This window comes from Papilio polytes, unplaced genomic scaffold, assembly GCF_000836215.1.
Source record: "Papilio polytes unplaced genomic scaffold, Ppol_1.0 DF824213.1, whole genome shotgun sequence".
NCBI lineage: Eukaryota > Metazoa > Arthropoda > Insecta > Lepidoptera > Papilionidae > Papilio > Papilio polytes.
The window spans coordinates 123,073-139,615 of NW_013524991.1; the positions used below are offsets into that span (position 1 = coordinate 123,073).

The following is a 16,543-nucleotide window of genomic DNA, read 5'->3' on the forward strand; positions in this document are numbered from 1 at the left end:
GTAAAAAAGATCACTTTACTTACTTATTTTGGTAATACATTTATAATAATTATGTGCTCAGTGTTGTTTAAATTAGTTACAACGATTTTTTATAATATAGTTTGTGTATATTATATTTTTAACTGTGTAAATAAACATTTAACATGTTCCCTTTCTAAAATTAACAAAGTTTCCTTAAGACACGATTAACTTAATTTATTTAAGTGTAAGTTATTTGAATTATTTTTAAGGGGTTATTTGTAAATGAAAATAAAGTATTTGAAAGTAATATAGTGATTTTCTTATAAAGCCAGTAACCAGCACACAGCTACAGTCTGCTTTTTTGGTATTTCTAGATGTCTCAACATTTAGCTTCTATTTCTTTATCATGAGTGTTAGCTCTTATTGTTTTGTTTTTGTAAAATACAAAGAATAGTGACTTATATTGTATGATTCAAATAAATATGTCGAACGCGGACAGGTTTATCTCTGACCGAGATAAGATACCTGATAAACTCTATAAATAAATTGGTTCAAGATAACACTCACCAGTACTTTCGACTACCAGTGAAGTGAGAAAGGTGTTTAAGGTTTTCCACACAAAAGTGTAAAAATGAGTTATCCTCCACCCGGCCCGCCACCGCCTCCGTACTACGGCGCTCCTCCACCCTGGCCCATCCCTCCCCCCTACAGCTACCCACCACCTTCGTCTTCTTACCAACCTCCTCAGCATTCGCACCAGTATCCTCCAGCACCAGATCACAGTCAGAGCGGCCAGCCCGCCCCCTACCCGTACTTCGTGCCGGGGACCATGATGGTACCAGTTCCCATCCCACACGAGCCTGCCAGCCAACCTACTTATATAACCAACTACATATACCATGGGGAAACTGCAGCGACCAGCACGGAACCGGTGCAGATAGCTGAGAGTTCTGGAGACTTCGATTGGATTCCCACGACAGCAACGACAGCGGGACATCTGACAGGCAAAGCGGTGCTCGGCGGACATGAAGGCTGGGATGGAAGCCCGCTCTGGGTAATCAGGTCTTGGCACAACGGAGATCTCATCCCCGGAAAGCTCTCTGTGAGACATAACGCTGCTTCTGTTATGTACAATGGCAAGGAGATCCCGGTGCAGAATATCGAAGTACTCTGTGCGAGGCCGGAGAACTTGCGATGGGTGCCGGCGTCTAATGGGAATGTACCACCCGGTGCTATTCCCGGGGGGAAGACGATGTCTGGGGAGACGCTGTACGTGGGGCGGGCGCGGCATCAGCTGTCCATCACTCCAGGGAAGGTGCATCCTAGTCACAATGCCTGCTATATCGGCTTTGGCGGCGCTGAGGTAGTTCACAAGATGTATGACGTACTCTGCAGGATAAGTTGAAGCTTTATTGAACGCAATCGTATTAAAAAATAGATATATGGCTCAGTATTAATTTTGCGTGCAATTTTATCTTTTACCGATAAGAGCTGATAACGTAAATAAAAGGAATTTTGATATTGTTCTGATAACTTTAGTGAATAATGATTATTTGTAAATATTTTTTTCTATAAATAAATGCCTTTACCTTAGTTGTGTTTTCATTTTATAGTATTTTATTAAAGTAGATATCTATATCTACACTATTATAAAGCGTAAACACATACTTCTTTGTTGCCTAGGATGTCTGCAATTACCCCATATTTTTTAATAATTCCTTTTTTAATAAAAAGCCCTACACTTACGTTACGCTTTAGGCTATATATTTTCACGCAATTAAACTTAGGGGGTAAATATTTTGGATAATAACCCTAACGTGGGAAAGAGACCATAAGTTGCTGCCAACATCAAGGAAGCAAGATTGCTAAGGTTTGTCATGTCATTTTGACATTTGCTATTGATGATTTGTCAAATGTAAACAATAAAATAAAATTTTCATAAATTCATGCGGATGAAGTCGCACGGGAACAGCTAGTCTAAGATAAATATTACTATCAATAGAAGAAAGCAACAAAAGCTAGATATTTTGTTAATTTTCATTCGATGACTTTTCGATAACTCGATGATATCGAAAAAGGGTTATCTCATAACTTCTAATCTTAACTATAACTAAATGCGTTATTATTACACATAGTTAAGTGCAAAAAAATTATTATTTCATACGAGTAAATACTATTGTGGGAAGGAGTGCGAAGTCAGACATCTAAATGAATGACATCATCTGCACAGTTGACCCTTGTTGCACTTTGACTAACGTGTACTTACGACTTCATATGTGTATTCGGAAGTAAAATACTTTGATATTGAATAACAAAAACTATTACATTTTGTTTTAAAATTAAGATTTAAAGATGTAAAATAAAAGACCTCAAAAATAGTTTTTTCCTTCTTTACTTGCGTCTCCTTTCTTCTAATCTAAAGTTTTTATTTTAACAGTTTCTTCCTATTATTACAAAACATTTCATAATCTGAAATAAACTACTAGAATGTGTGGTAATATATCCGCATATTAAAGCGACCTCACGGCAATAACGTGTTTAAGATAACTTGATAATATGAGGTCAAGTGGGGAGAGCTATAACCTAATTAGGAGCCCTGGGACAGGTCAAAATGGAGGTCATTGCCTCATAAAAGTTATGGATATAACATCTGATAGTTATCTGACCACATACTACAAATTACAGGATTAATTAGGACCATAGCTGTACACAGAGTAATACGTAATGTTTGTATAGCAAATTAACACGTCTGTACAGGATTGATAAAACGTAGAAACTACTCTGTGTCTGTTTTGATAGATCAAACACAGACGTCCAATCAAGCAAATGTAGGCTCGAGTTGGGCACTCGCAAGGCAGCCTGTCGACACTGGAGAGGTCGCTTTGTGTGGACTCTAATTAGTAGCTTTGCTCCGTCCTCTCAATGGGACATTTGATTATATTGAGCCTTGCACGCGTTATGTGCTGTCTTACAGTGGTGATGTCTTTGAAAGTATCGATTTTGATTTACTCCTTTTACGTGTTTTAGTGCAAATTAGTGGGAAAGGTTCTAAGGATCGAAAAAAGCTGAAGAATCAAATGATTTTTAAGATAATGAAACGAAAGTAACTCAAATAAATTAATATTGAAACATTCCTGTTGTGCATTTTAGTGACGATTTAAAATTAATTAAAAAAATCAAGTTTATTCGTGTCATTTTTTAATTGCCGTTAAATATGGAACCAGTAAATAAATTGTCAAATAAAATGGAAGAATGGAGCCACGACCAAGTCCTATCAGTGCTGCAGCGTTGGGAGATGAAGGAGTTTTGTGAATTTGTGAAAGAGAAGCAATTGGATGGAAAAGATTTATCGGTAAGGCTTCTTATAGTTTTTAGAGACTGTTACATAGTATTAAACCTCGATATTGTCATCATCTAAATTTAACTATAAAAGCAGTTTTGAAAAGATTTATTAACGATGTGACCTTACAACACTCTGAGAATTGATTAATTAAAACAATTGAGTCAATCACGATATGACACCGTGAGGATAATCCCTCTGGAGCATTTAAAGATGACACATATGAAACAAACACCAAAATTAACTATTACTTATGGACACCAATTTCATTAAGCATTTGAAATATTAGGTTTCATTAAACAATAATTAATTCAAGCGATAGGATTAGTGCGAGAACTGGAAATCATCAGTTACATTCGCTCGAGTTACATCAAAGACAACGGCAATCAAACACGCCGGCTAATGAAGCGAGGGCCGACGAACTTCCTAATTGATTACTTGTTTAGTACTACCGGGAGGATCACCGCTACCAGGACATCAGAAACGAGGAATTAACTCATTAGCAGATACATACATTTTAACTTGCATTCTATACCTACATTATGGCCATAAAAACGATAAAAAATACTTCAAAAGAATCTTTTAGTACTTCTCAATAACTTCTGCTTGTGTTTCTTTTACAGAATGTTACAGAAGGTGTTATAAAGCTATGGAAGCCGAAGGCTGATGCAAAGAAGATTGTCAATTTTCTCAACGATTTGAAACAATACCCAGATAAATATTTATCAACTTTGTCAAGCTCTAAGAAAGAAATAATAAAAGTAAGCAAAGAGACCAACATTTGTCCAGAAAGTCAATACCAGACGGTCACAGTAAGAAAGACTAGGGAAGAAGTTAATGTAAATACTGTGGAAGAAATATTAAAGAAGATTGTACCTGCTAAAAGTTTTCTATACAGAAATCAGCAGAAGAGAACAGAGAAAGCAGTAACGTCATATTTGCCGATGGACACAGGGACAGCGAAGAAGAGAAGTTTCTTTCGCCTCAGTTCATATGAATACCCTTTCTTTGACCTTCGATTAAGATTTCCTAAAATAGAAACCAATACAGACAGAGGATATTACTCAGTTAAATCAAACCGTTACTGTATACCAAAGACTTGTAAAAAGCAAGAAGTTAAAACGAAATACAAATCTTTGCCATCGCCAGAGCCGATTACAGACAATGTTATAGAAGATCATTTATATGAAGATTTAAATTATAACGAAATGAATAATATTAACGACACAAAAGAAACGCCATCTAGTGGCCACAATGTTCAAGTTAAACCTTGCATGGTGAAAATTCAGGAGCTTTTTCAGTCTTTTAAATTTCCTTTCTTTAGGAGAAATGAAGAAGTATCTCCTAGTAACGAAATATCTAAGGAAGAAAAGGAAATAAATATTTATGAAAATAATGATAATGTTTTAAACATGTATGATTCCATACATGTAATGAATGATGACGTCAAAGCTGAGAGTAAAGAAGAAAAAAATGTAAGTGATTATAATTTTATTAATTGATTCATTATTTAATCTCTTACGTGTTTAGAAAAGGCATTTTTTTATTGTTACTTGTTCACTTTTGCATTTACATCGCCGTTAATTTAATCTTTCCAAGTTACAGAAATATTTAAGATATTTTGCGTACGCCGGTAACATAATTTAAAATGCCTGCCCTCTCTTAATTATATAATTTCTTGGCCTTGCTTCAATAATAACATCGCATTTAGTACGGATGAAAATTACGTTCTAATTAGATTTCTTAAACGACGATTTTGTTTGTTTACATTCAACTAGTACATTTAATACACCGCTATCTTTTTTAAAAATCTCTATTTAAGTGATGCACGAATGGCAAAACAAAACAAAATTATTAATTTATATAATTTATATCTCTCGACTTTAGTCTTTGCTAGCACTCCTACAGCCACTATGTCGCCTCGTCGGGCTTTAGTGGTCACCTTCTATTGTTTTAGACTCTGCCTGTAGAGGAGTACTTGGAGCCTGTGCAGCTGCAGCAGGAGTACTGCGACGTGCGCCGCCGCCACGAAGACTCTCTGCTCGGATACATCATGAATTACTTTGAAAATAGATTTGGAACGAGACGAGGTAATAATAAAAAGATGGTTTTCTTTATTCGTGCGGTATGTCCTAGTCCAATTCATAACCACGTTTTGGTTTCCTGCAATAGTCGTAAGTCTGTCGTAAATTTAGTATAGGTAACCGAACTGAGGACCTTGTAATTAGTATATTCACGAGTAATCAAGTTAATTAAGTTACGTAGTAGTTTAGGATGTAATACGATGAGAAGGTTAAAGAACTAAGATGTCCTGTGGCTAAAAGACCCCGAAGCCTGTGGGAGGGGGGCGTGGGAATTGTGCCCTTAATGGAAGGCTCTATGTCGGCGCGGACATCGCCGGCCCCAAAGTGTTTCTTAGCCGAGGAAATTATGATAATAACGAATAATGCTATTCGACATAATTTCCGACACGGATTTAACGTTGGCTGCCTATTACACCGACTTTAATTTTTATTTCATCATTAATTTTCCCATTTAAGGATTTACTGTGATAAAAGTAAGAGTGAATTTTCACACACACATTTACCTTCTTCTATTCGCCATAGATCTATGAATTATTCGGTCTGATATATATATAACCCTGTTTACACTTCTAAAAGTACTAATAAAGGGGGCACCGCAGATATCTCCCACAGGGCGCTGATATCGCTAACACCGGTACCGGTTCGGTGTAAGAGACGGCGGTTCCGCTCAAAAGCGCGACTTCTTGCAATTAAATTAGCGAAATCTAATAAGTTGTAGCAGTAGGAGGCAAGGCAGGGGGGGGGGGGGGGGAGCGGTGAGCACTGACGTTTAATTATTCATGCCGTCAATCTGGAATACGCAAAAATCGCCGAGGCGGAGTAAAACGATACGCCTGGAGTATTTTAATAGCAACAGGATGTCGCCTTGTAAACTTTGCTACTTTACTTAGGAGGATGACTAGAATAATACATATGCAGGTAATTTCATGCAAAACTATCTTCAAATAACAAATACTTTAACGCACAATTATTAGTATTAAATTACTTGTGTTTGGAAAAAAAGAAAAAATTATTACTTTCTCATACTACGCGCGCGCGTTTTGTTTTTGTTTCTCAAAGCATCATGTGGACGACATCTGTGTAGTGATGTGAATAATATGGCATTTGTCGATAAAAAACCATGTGTGTTAAAATTAAGTAAGTTTACGAATTTAGTTATTTGAATTTTATTGATGTGTTGAAATGTATTTCTTTACGAAACGAAATATATGAACGGTTTAAAATTTAAAAATAGTAAAGAATATCATTAGCGAAATTAGTAGTTTCTTGAGTTAAAAGCTAGCTTAATGTACTTTCTGTTATTGAAAAAGACTAGTTTTTTCTTTATTTTACCTTCGAAGCATTTTTTTAGACTTTATAAAATGCCACTGTGTTTATCGATATAATGATTGTACGTCACTAGCGTATTGTCGTAGAATTTTTATTAATGAAACGAAATAAAAACATTTGTTTGTGGGACATTTTTAGTTGAGATGCGGCGTAGGAAAGCAATACCATATTGTTTTAAATCCCAAGTTATACGAAAAGTGTTAAATGTGGCTGTAAAATATTTATTGTATACGTGTTTAAAATTACTTTTTAAAAAGTTTTATAACCAGTGAGTTTGTTCAACATTAGCTCGTTCCATCATAATCTGGCGTTAACGAAGATGGAGCCTTCGTGAAGGCGCTGTGTGTACTCGGTTGCCTAGCAACCGCCCTCCCTCCCTACACCTAGCCTTGATTCATTAACGACTGAGTCTGTAATTAATGGTGACTAACTGCCGACACCGGAGGATGATCTACTGCCTAAACAATGCCGTCTTAACATAACCTTCACAATATCCTTGATTTTATACTGCCCTGGTACATGGAAAAATTGTTACTCGAGTTTTCATATAAAAAATATATACCACTGTCTCATTCAGAGTCTTTTAATATAGATTTCTTGATTAAATAGATAGGGTATTAATAATTTCGTAAATAAATCAAGAATGAATGCGAAGATTTGACAATGTTGTGACATAACTATGTGTTGGTGGATCAAAGTGAGCGTGCCCTTGCTCCATAACCTGGGTTCTCGCGTCGCTGAAGACGCAGTAGACATCTTCTATCGACTCTTTCATTGTCTTACTGATGTTGTTGCAGGTGAGACTTTACTCAAATCAGTTAAAGGTAACATGTGAAGAGTGAATACTATAGTTTTCTATTAGTATACTACGGTATTTTGTACTACGGTGTTTTGTAGTACAGTCGCGGCAATCTGCAGTATGCCACTAAAGCAAATAATGCCTCGTTTATCGCAACGAGACGAATTCTGTCTCATCCTACAAATAGCTAATTTGATAGCAGTGACTGTTAACGAAGGGATAGTAATTAACGGAAACATTTATTAGCTGCATTATATTGATTTTTGTTCCGCGTCTCGTTTTAAAATGTTTAAACAATTGTAGTTTTTAAGGTCGACACCGCCAGTTTCTCCAACTGTACCTTTGAATAAACTTGTCCCTTTGTGTTCCAGAAACAAATGACGGAACACATTCAGAAGATTCAGAGACAGATTCAAAAGACAACGAAGACAAATGGAATACGAAGAAGACATGCAACATGGCGGCGCGCCCTCTGCCGGTGCCTGTTGAAAACGAGCCCTTCTATATGAACGTGGACCGCGCGGAGGCGGAAAATCTGCTTAAGGGACAACCTGATGGGGCTTTCGTACTCAGACCTTCCAGCCAGGTAACCTATGCCTATTAACAATGCACCTACTTTAAATAACTTCGCCTTGCCAACTAACGCCATTGCGTTACAAGGAAGTTATTTAAAGTAGGTTTATTTAAAAGACAAACAGTGGTTTGTCTTTTAACCAAAAGTTTTATTAAGTGTAGTTTATGTATGTGTTTGTGTATAAAAATTAAAAAAACCTTAGATTCCAAAATCTATATAAAGTCTTGCAACAGTCAGAAGATTTCTTTAAAAATGTTACAAAGACTTTGAAGAAGTCAAGTTAATTCGTGCGTGTAAACATAAAAAGGGTTGCTATATCCGTATGTCTATTGATATCCAGCGCCTCACTCTCCAGCGCTCCGGTTAACATAAAGTGGTCTCAAACGACGTCAAACTCGTAAAACAAACATGTCTCGCGGATACCAATTCCTTTCGCTTCGGAATCAAGAAATTCCTGCATCATTGAAAGTGTCCTATTTTACGCTCGACCGGATCCATTCGGAAGGTCTCGAGTGATTTTATTTTTATTACCCCTGTCAACCCTTTGCTTGTTTTATTTACTTGTTTTTTACTATCCCGGACCTTTCCATTGTGTTGAACGAAAGTCAAGTGAAAAAATAGACAAGTGCAGAACAAAGCTGTAGTAATTTGTTCGAGAAGATAAAGTTTTGTAGAATTGGCGCCGCAATTTTCGATCCGTAGTGTTTTTTTCTTTTTGGAATGAGGAAGATATCTCAAGTAATGTAAAAATAAACAATGAACATAGATCAATTAGCTTGGAAGTGATTTCTGAAAGCAACCATTCCCCATTGTGACAGTATAGTTAACTATGGTCTAGTCTACCTCGAGCACAAGAGTGGGGATATATGGAGTGACGTGGATTAATTTTTTTTCATTTTCTGCAGCCAAACCACGCGTACACTTTGAGTGTATCGTGTGGCGGGGAGGTGCATAACGTGGGCGTACGACGGCGCTCCGACGGGCGTCTGGCGCTGGGCTTCGCACGGCGCGGTGAGCGCAGCTTCCCCACCGTGACGTCATTGTTGCGCCACCACCGCCGCCGGCGACTGCTGCTGGTGGCCGCCGGGGATGTCATCGGCGCTACCACCCTCACTGACACACCCCACTACTACCAGACACCTAGTAGTCTGCCAGTGCTGCACGTGTGACGGAACATTTACGTTAAATTTCAAAGTGTACAATCATTTTGTTTCGATCACATCAATCATTAATTATTATTATTATTTATTATTATTTTGGGTGACACACTAGCAGCTAGTTAGCTGATGCGTGTGTGTTGTAAACTCGGAGATTTTAAGATTGTCTAATCTATTTTTAAAAGCATTGACTGTTGGAGCCGCCACTACAGTATCCGGAAGCTTGTTCCATGCCTTAATAAATTAATCTTAATCTTATTTATATAAATGCAAAAGTTTGGATGGATAGATGTTTGTTAGTTTGTAGCCTAAAATGCTGAACAGATTTTGATGCAATTTGGTACAGATGTAGATGATAGTTAAGACACATAGGCTACTCACTATTGTTTTTTTTATTTAAAGCGGTCGGATTTGCGGCAGAAAGGTAGTACAAAATAAATCCAGTTGTTGTACTGGCTGTTACCCTTTGAATATTTTAATTTAGAGACAGCGTGATCTGCATATAATAAAACTTTAATATGAATTGTCGGTGCTAATATAACTACGGCTCTCATTGCATTTGTAGTCCCGTAGCGGCAGCAGGGGCACGTAGACCGTAGACGCTCTACGAAAATGTCATGACCTTTTTAATTTAGGAAATATATTTTGAACAGAATTTTTTGTGCCATAAATTGTACAAGAGCACGAGCTTTTGGGAATATTGTATTAAAATGTATTACGAGTCTAAGTTAAAATATTTCTCTCCGCCGCGGCCGCGGGGATGTCTGGGAAGGATTATTACATTGTGAATGTCTGAAACTGATCTTTTATAAATTCGGGTAACGATTCTTTATGTTCATAGTTAATCAAACTGTTTATTTAAATATTACTTTACTTATTATTTCACACATAATGTAAGAAATTGTATTTGTTTAGCTTAAAGAATGGTTTAAACTTAAGAACTGATTTATTAAAGTTAAGTTAACAATGGATTTGTTTTTCTTAGCAGTAGAACCTCACTGTTATATTAAGACCTTCGTGTATTTTTTTAATTAACATTAAAGTTACAAAAATATCATCTTTACGAAGGACATACCAGCTCGTTGTCAACTGACCAGCTGTTCTTGGCTGGTACTTTATCATTCAGCGAGTGCGTCGGACCCACGTAACTGTGAGCAAGCAATAACTGTCAAAGGCAAAGTAAATCTGAACTCACAAGTTCAACACTCGAACTGATTTCGTTATGAATTCCGAACGCGGAGAGAACTTGCCATCGATGGGGAATAAATCAAGGTGTTTTTATACATTGGAAAAATGATTTTTTTTATTAAATGTTTATTGTAATTTTAACTATTTTAGATAATAAACTTAGTAAACAGTGTATTTCATAGAATGTGTCTTGTTACTTCCTAAATGTAATATCCATTAAGTTACAAATCTCTACAAGATTGCAGATAACTTGGAAGCTTTTAAGTTTATTAAGAAGTAAGCACGGAGCATTTGTTATTCAAGACGTCTTGTACCGATTACTTAATTTTTTTGTATCGTTTTTGTTATTTCATTTAAACGAATTATTTTTGCAATTTCCTCCTAAAGAAATTAAAAAAACATTAATCCGTTTCTAAAATAATCGGTAATGTTTTTTAATATTCATTTTGTAACAACTAATGTATAAGTATTCAAGTATAGGATTCTTTGGAATTGATCATAATTCAATTCTGGCGGCAAACCTGCAGCGATCGAACATAAAACTGGGATCGCTACACTACGTGACTCGTTTACGCAGCTCCCCAAACCGAAACCATTTAAAAACTTTTAAAATAAGAAAAATCCGTTTCTGCCTAAGCACGGTCGTAGCTTGAAAAAATTGAAATGCGATTTCGTTAACACCATATGGAATTTTTCTCTTAATATTACAGACACTTGATATTTATTATATGTCTAGACTAGCTGTTCCCGTGCGACTTCATCCGCATGAAATTATGAAAATTTTATTTTATTTATACATTTGTCAAATTATCAATTACAAATGTCAAAATGTCATGACATGATGACAACCTTGCTCCCTTGATGTTGACAGCAACTTATGGTCTCTTTCCCACATTACGGTTTTTATTCAAAATATTTACCCCCTAAGTTTAATGGCCTAATATAGCCTAAAGCGTGAAGTTTAACGTTTAACAGTGGTAGAGCCCGCTTTAACATCTTAGCACTGCAGGGCCGGCTCGCCCGGTGTAATACCACGACCACACAGAAAACAGGCGTGAAGTGAAAGCAATTCCGCGTTTCGTCTGATGAGTATGGTGCCGGAGGCCTAATTTTAGTCACTTTCACTTTCCACCCTTTCCTTAGGAGAGAGAGAAGGGAAGGAAAAGTGGATTTCACGGTGGAGGAGACGCATAGGAAGGGGAAATGTCCTCTTTATGTGCGTCTCCTCCTCCGTCAATCAAGGGTTGGCAGCGCATCTGCAATTGCGGATGTCTATGGGCAGCGGTCGCTTTCCATTTCGGTGGATACAGGTGGCCGCTTGCTCGTTTGCCACTTTATATTATATAAAAAAAACGTAAGTGTAAGGCTTTTCTTTAGAAAAAGAATTATTCAAATATATGCTGTAATTGCTGACATTTTAGGCAACAAAGAAGTGTGTGTTAACGCTTTATTATAATAGTATAGATATAGATTTAAAAAAAGGGTGATGAGTGTATCGTACAGACATACATACGTGTATATATACGTATGTTAAATTGATGGCATGTTGCCGTGAGGTTAATGGGTAACTTCCTAGCATAACGTGTGTCGATCAGAGTTTATTTTTCGATTAGATGGAGTAATGTGGATATGATTACTGTTATCAACACCACCAGTCACGTGATATTACTAATAAAAGCCGTTGTCCTGAATACGGTTGTTAATGTAATTATTTTTGTATTATAACATTGTTTAATTATAATAATAAGCTATTATTGTTGAGGTTAATTATTTAGTTTTCCCGCTTCGTAACAGATGGCGCTTTATAAATTAGATAGATATCTGCATAAAAAGTTTTTTTCTATATTTATTTTCATAAAACTGCAAAGTGTACTACTTTCATATTAGGACTATTGCTGGCTGGTTATGGCTGACATTTGCATCGCGAACGCGCGAAACCTGTTTGTATGATAATAATTCATGAATAATAATAACAACAGTTCACTCAATGCAATTTATGTAAACGTCAAAAAGACTGAACATCACGAAAATATCCTTCTGTCTTTATATGTTAATTCTTAGATGTTTTAACATCCGTACCATACTAATACTAAATGCACCACTTGCCATACACGTAGAACATAATTTGTAAGAATACATATGCTATTTACTTTTTTAATTTTACGCAGATGAAGTAATGGATGATTTTATTCCACACAATCTGTTTATTTTACTGTTTAAATTTGTCAAATTCTCAATGGCAAATGTCAAAATTACCGTTAAATACGTTTACACCCTAAGTTTAATAGCGTAAAAATGTATAGCCTAAAGCGTGTCGTGTGTAGGGCTTTTTATTAAAGAAATAATATGTGTTTACGTTTTATTATATTAGTATAGATATAGATGATTTCTCTACAGTAATATTAGAGGAGATTACATGTTTAAGATGATGCGATAATGTTATTTGATATACTAACGGGCGGTGAATCTCGCTTCGAATCGCAACGAGGTCACGTTCTCGCTGCGTGGTGATGTATTTGTTTGTGGTTAACTTTTGACATAACATCAGCCAAATTTAAGGTGATTAAGTTCAGATTGGAATTTCTTATTAGGAGAGATCGTATGAGTATGAGTGTGGTACCGGAGGCCCGACTTTAGTCCCTTTTGCTTCCCGCCTTTTCTTATAAGAAAAGGATGGAACCGGAACGTGGACTTGACGCTGGAGACGCATTGGAAGGGGAAATATCCTCTTTATGTGCGTTTCCTACTCCGTCAATTAACGGTAGGGAACGCATCCGCTATTGCGAATTTCTATGTGCAGCGGTCACATCGCCATTTTGGCGGAATCAGGTGGCCGCATGTTCGTTTGCCACCTATGTGTCGTTTATCATAATAATTGCTTCTGAATTCTTTAGAGTCGTCAGATTTAACGGAATTATTTTCTACAATTTGTAATGTATTTTTTTAGAAACGTAAAGGAAGCTTTACTGTTTACACAGGAGAGTTAACAACGTCTAACCGATAACAACTTCAACGGAGCATTGTTTGTGCATTGTTGTAGCTACATTGCTGTTATGAGCTCAGAGCCGCGTCTATGCAAGTTTTAACATCGGATAAACTTCTGAGTCGTAATGTATGTTTATTAAATAATAGTTTTAGCTAGCGACGCTGTCCGCGTGGAATTAAAACACAAAGTGAGTGTTTATGTTCAACGAGACAAATTTCATCGAGATCTGTTCAGCAGTTTAGGTTACAAATTCTATATCCATCCATCCAACCATCTAAACGTTAGCACTTATAATATTAGTAAGAAGTAATATGTAAATTAATATATCTGTTAAGATATCTGTTAATATTATGTACTCGTTTTCCTTGTTCTATAAAAAATAAAACCTCAATTTTCTGTATATAATTTGAGTAAATGGATTTATTAAATCTGTGTTGCGTAGATTGTTAAGTAGGGCATGTTTATGGTTCGCAATCGGCTCACGTAGCGCGGGAAAGGTCGGCCGCGGATTGTCCCAGTCTCCAAGACTCCCGGACTATTAAACTCCAGGAGCTAGGGAGTCGATACTTAATGTGTTGCTTCCAAACTATGATAATATCAAGTTATACTGTAATAAATATTCAAGATAGCTAAGCGGGGGAGTAGTTAGTATCGCTATAGATAATGTCGATATTTGAATAAATACATGTTATAGTTCGTTCTTTTTTTAAAAATGAATGAAGTAGAGTTGAAAACTAGAGTTGGTATTTGACGTAAACGGAAAGTTTCTTTGTAAAAAATTAAGTGCAAATTTCGCTACGAAAAAATGGTTGTTGAAATAAAAGAATGAATATAGATTGTTCAAACGTTTTTCTGTGTTTTTCAATTTGATCACGATTCGATCAGTATAGTATCGTCACAGGTGACGGGAAAACGTTACTTTTTACTCACCTTTTTGTTTCATTCGATACGTGAGCAGAAGATACGAAGATATTACTAAAAATCTATTTCATTTTCGATGTTATGCAAGTTCAATTGTTAACTTTACCTATCGTTTTATAAGTCAACTCTGTAGCACTGGTGACTCAGGGGTTAAGCAATTGTCTTGTAATTGAGTTCGGATTCTGCCAATATGTTTTCCTATTTTGGAATTGCACCTGAACAAATTGTTGGTTTGATAATAATTGCAAAAATAAAATAACAAATGAAAAAGTAACATAAATTTTATTAAAGAAATCTCAAGATACAAATATATACCAGCATAATTTTTTTTCCGAAGCTTTTAAGTGACAAATCGTTCCTCCCCTCAGTACGCAGGTAGGTGGGGGGCGGGTGACGCGTGTTCCTTCCCGGGGACCTTTCGGCCCCGAACGTGATCGGATTCCGGAGCCTAACAACATTTAGTGCTTAGAAAACTACGCAATTGAGATTGAATAAAAAGTTAAGTGGCGCATTATTTCTGTAGAATAAGTTATTGTAAGGTCACTGTGAAGGTCACGTCGGACTTTACTATTGATTTTACTGATGTAGAAAGAACGTAGACGTTAAGTGACTAGGCTTTTTGTCTAATCTGTCAATATTACGGTAAGCATGTCGGTAAGTACATTTGCTCGGAGCATCTGTTAAAAAATTAAAACTCCAAACATTCTGTTAAGTGAAAACTAACGTAAACAATTACTAAAAATGTAAATATCACTTAGTCTATACTAGTAATAAAGAAAAAAGTTTTGTATTACTTTGATTGAAGGACGAAAACCCGGTGTGCCGACCCTACGTGAGAGGATAAGGTAGGGGAAATGATGACGATGATTGAATAAGCTCCAAAACTACTGCGCCGATTTAAAAAAAAAACTTTTAACATCGGGAAGCTATACTACTCCCGAGTGACACTATTCCCGGACGAAGTTGCGAGCATAAGCTAGTTTATCATAAAAATCTATTATCCTCAAGAACGGAGAAATGACACAAACTAAAATAAGCACAATCATACTGAAACACGGTTTCCTATATTGCGTCACTTAACTGAAAATTTTCAACTGCTTCGGTAGCTCAAAACTTACATATTCCTACTTGAATCCTTAAAAATATTGAACCAATTAAAACTTATGGTATAAAGAAATTATTACTGTTTCACTTATATTTGTTAAGTGGCCACTAAGGGAGTACTTAAGTAACGAATGACTGAATTGCAGTTTGTATGCGTGCAAAATGCGTTGTGGATTATCTCTGTATGCTTGTTCGTCACAGCCGCAGCAATGCGGGACACGCACACAAGTAGCGCGACACAATGCCTTTTGTGATTCAAGTCTTATGTACAGTCGCGGCGTTAAGTATTTTGGTATTCTAAGTACTTAATACTTTTGTAAGCAGCGTTAAGCCAAACAATTTAGAAATTTTATTGTGTTATCTTTATAGTTATACTAGCTGTTCCCCTGCGACTTCATCCGCATGAAATTATGAAAATCTTATTTTATTGTTTATATATGTCAAATTGTCAATTGCAAATGTCAAAATGACATGACATGACAAAACTTGGCAATCTTGCTTCCTTGATGTTGGCAGCAACTTATGCTCTCCACATTAGGTTTTTTATCCAAAATATTTACCCCCTAAGTTTAATGGCGTGAAAATGTATAGCCTAAAGCGTGAAGTAAGTGTGGGGCTTTTTATTAAAAATAAAATCATTTAAAAATATGCTGTAATTGCTGACATCTTAGGCAACAAAGAAGTGTGTGTTTACGCTTTATTATAATAGTATAGATTGTTCTTAATTAATAATTTTTCCACATTTCATAATTTTGAAATAGATTTTTTTTTAATTTTAAAGCTATATTGACTGATTGATTATAATGGACGGCATGAGCGACGTAAAAAAATAATATTGATATTACGTGTTGCTATTGTAAAGTGACATAAACATTACCGTAAAACGATAAAGAATTATATTTTTAAACGTTACAGTTGATTATTTGACATTTTGTAACACTTGTGTGGCCGACTGTACCTCTCGGTCAGCGACAAAGTGCTTCCCGCTGCACTCGGTTAAGACTCGATTCAATTCCACTTCTATTTTTTCCTTTTAAATCTATTTTTGCTGGAAAAACTATTGTTATTTTGCCTGGAGTTTAAATTGAAGTAAAATTTAA

The 16,543-nt window shown here is 36.1% G+C and overlaps 2 protein-coding genes across 2 annotated transcripts; both read left to right on the forward strand.

The window, feature by feature from the left end:
- Window positions 1-366: 366 nt before the first annotated feature.
- LOC106110629 lies at window positions 367-1,532 on the forward strand. Its single transcript, XM_013292514.1, has one exon. The coding sequence runs from the start codon at window positions 593-595 to the stop codon at window positions 1,364-1,366; it is 774 nt and encodes a 257-aa protein (XP_013147968.1). The 5' UTR covers window positions 367-592; the 3' UTR covers window positions 1,367-1,532.
- A 1,557-nt stretch (window positions 1,533-3,089) lies between these two features.
- LOC106110628 lies at window positions 3,090-9,401 on the forward strand. Its single transcript, XM_013292513.1, has 5 exons — window positions 3,090-3,313; window positions 3,925-4,776; window positions 5,259-5,391; window positions 7,885-8,099; window positions 8,993-9,401. Exons 1-5 carry the CDS (start codon window positions 3,176-3,178, stop codon window positions 9,254-9,256), a joined length of 1,602 nt encoding a protein of 533 aa, XP_013147967.1. The 5' UTR covers window positions 3,090-3,175; the 3' UTR covers window positions 9,257-9,401.
- The last annotated feature ends 7,142 nt before the right edge of the window (window positions 9,402-16,543 follow it).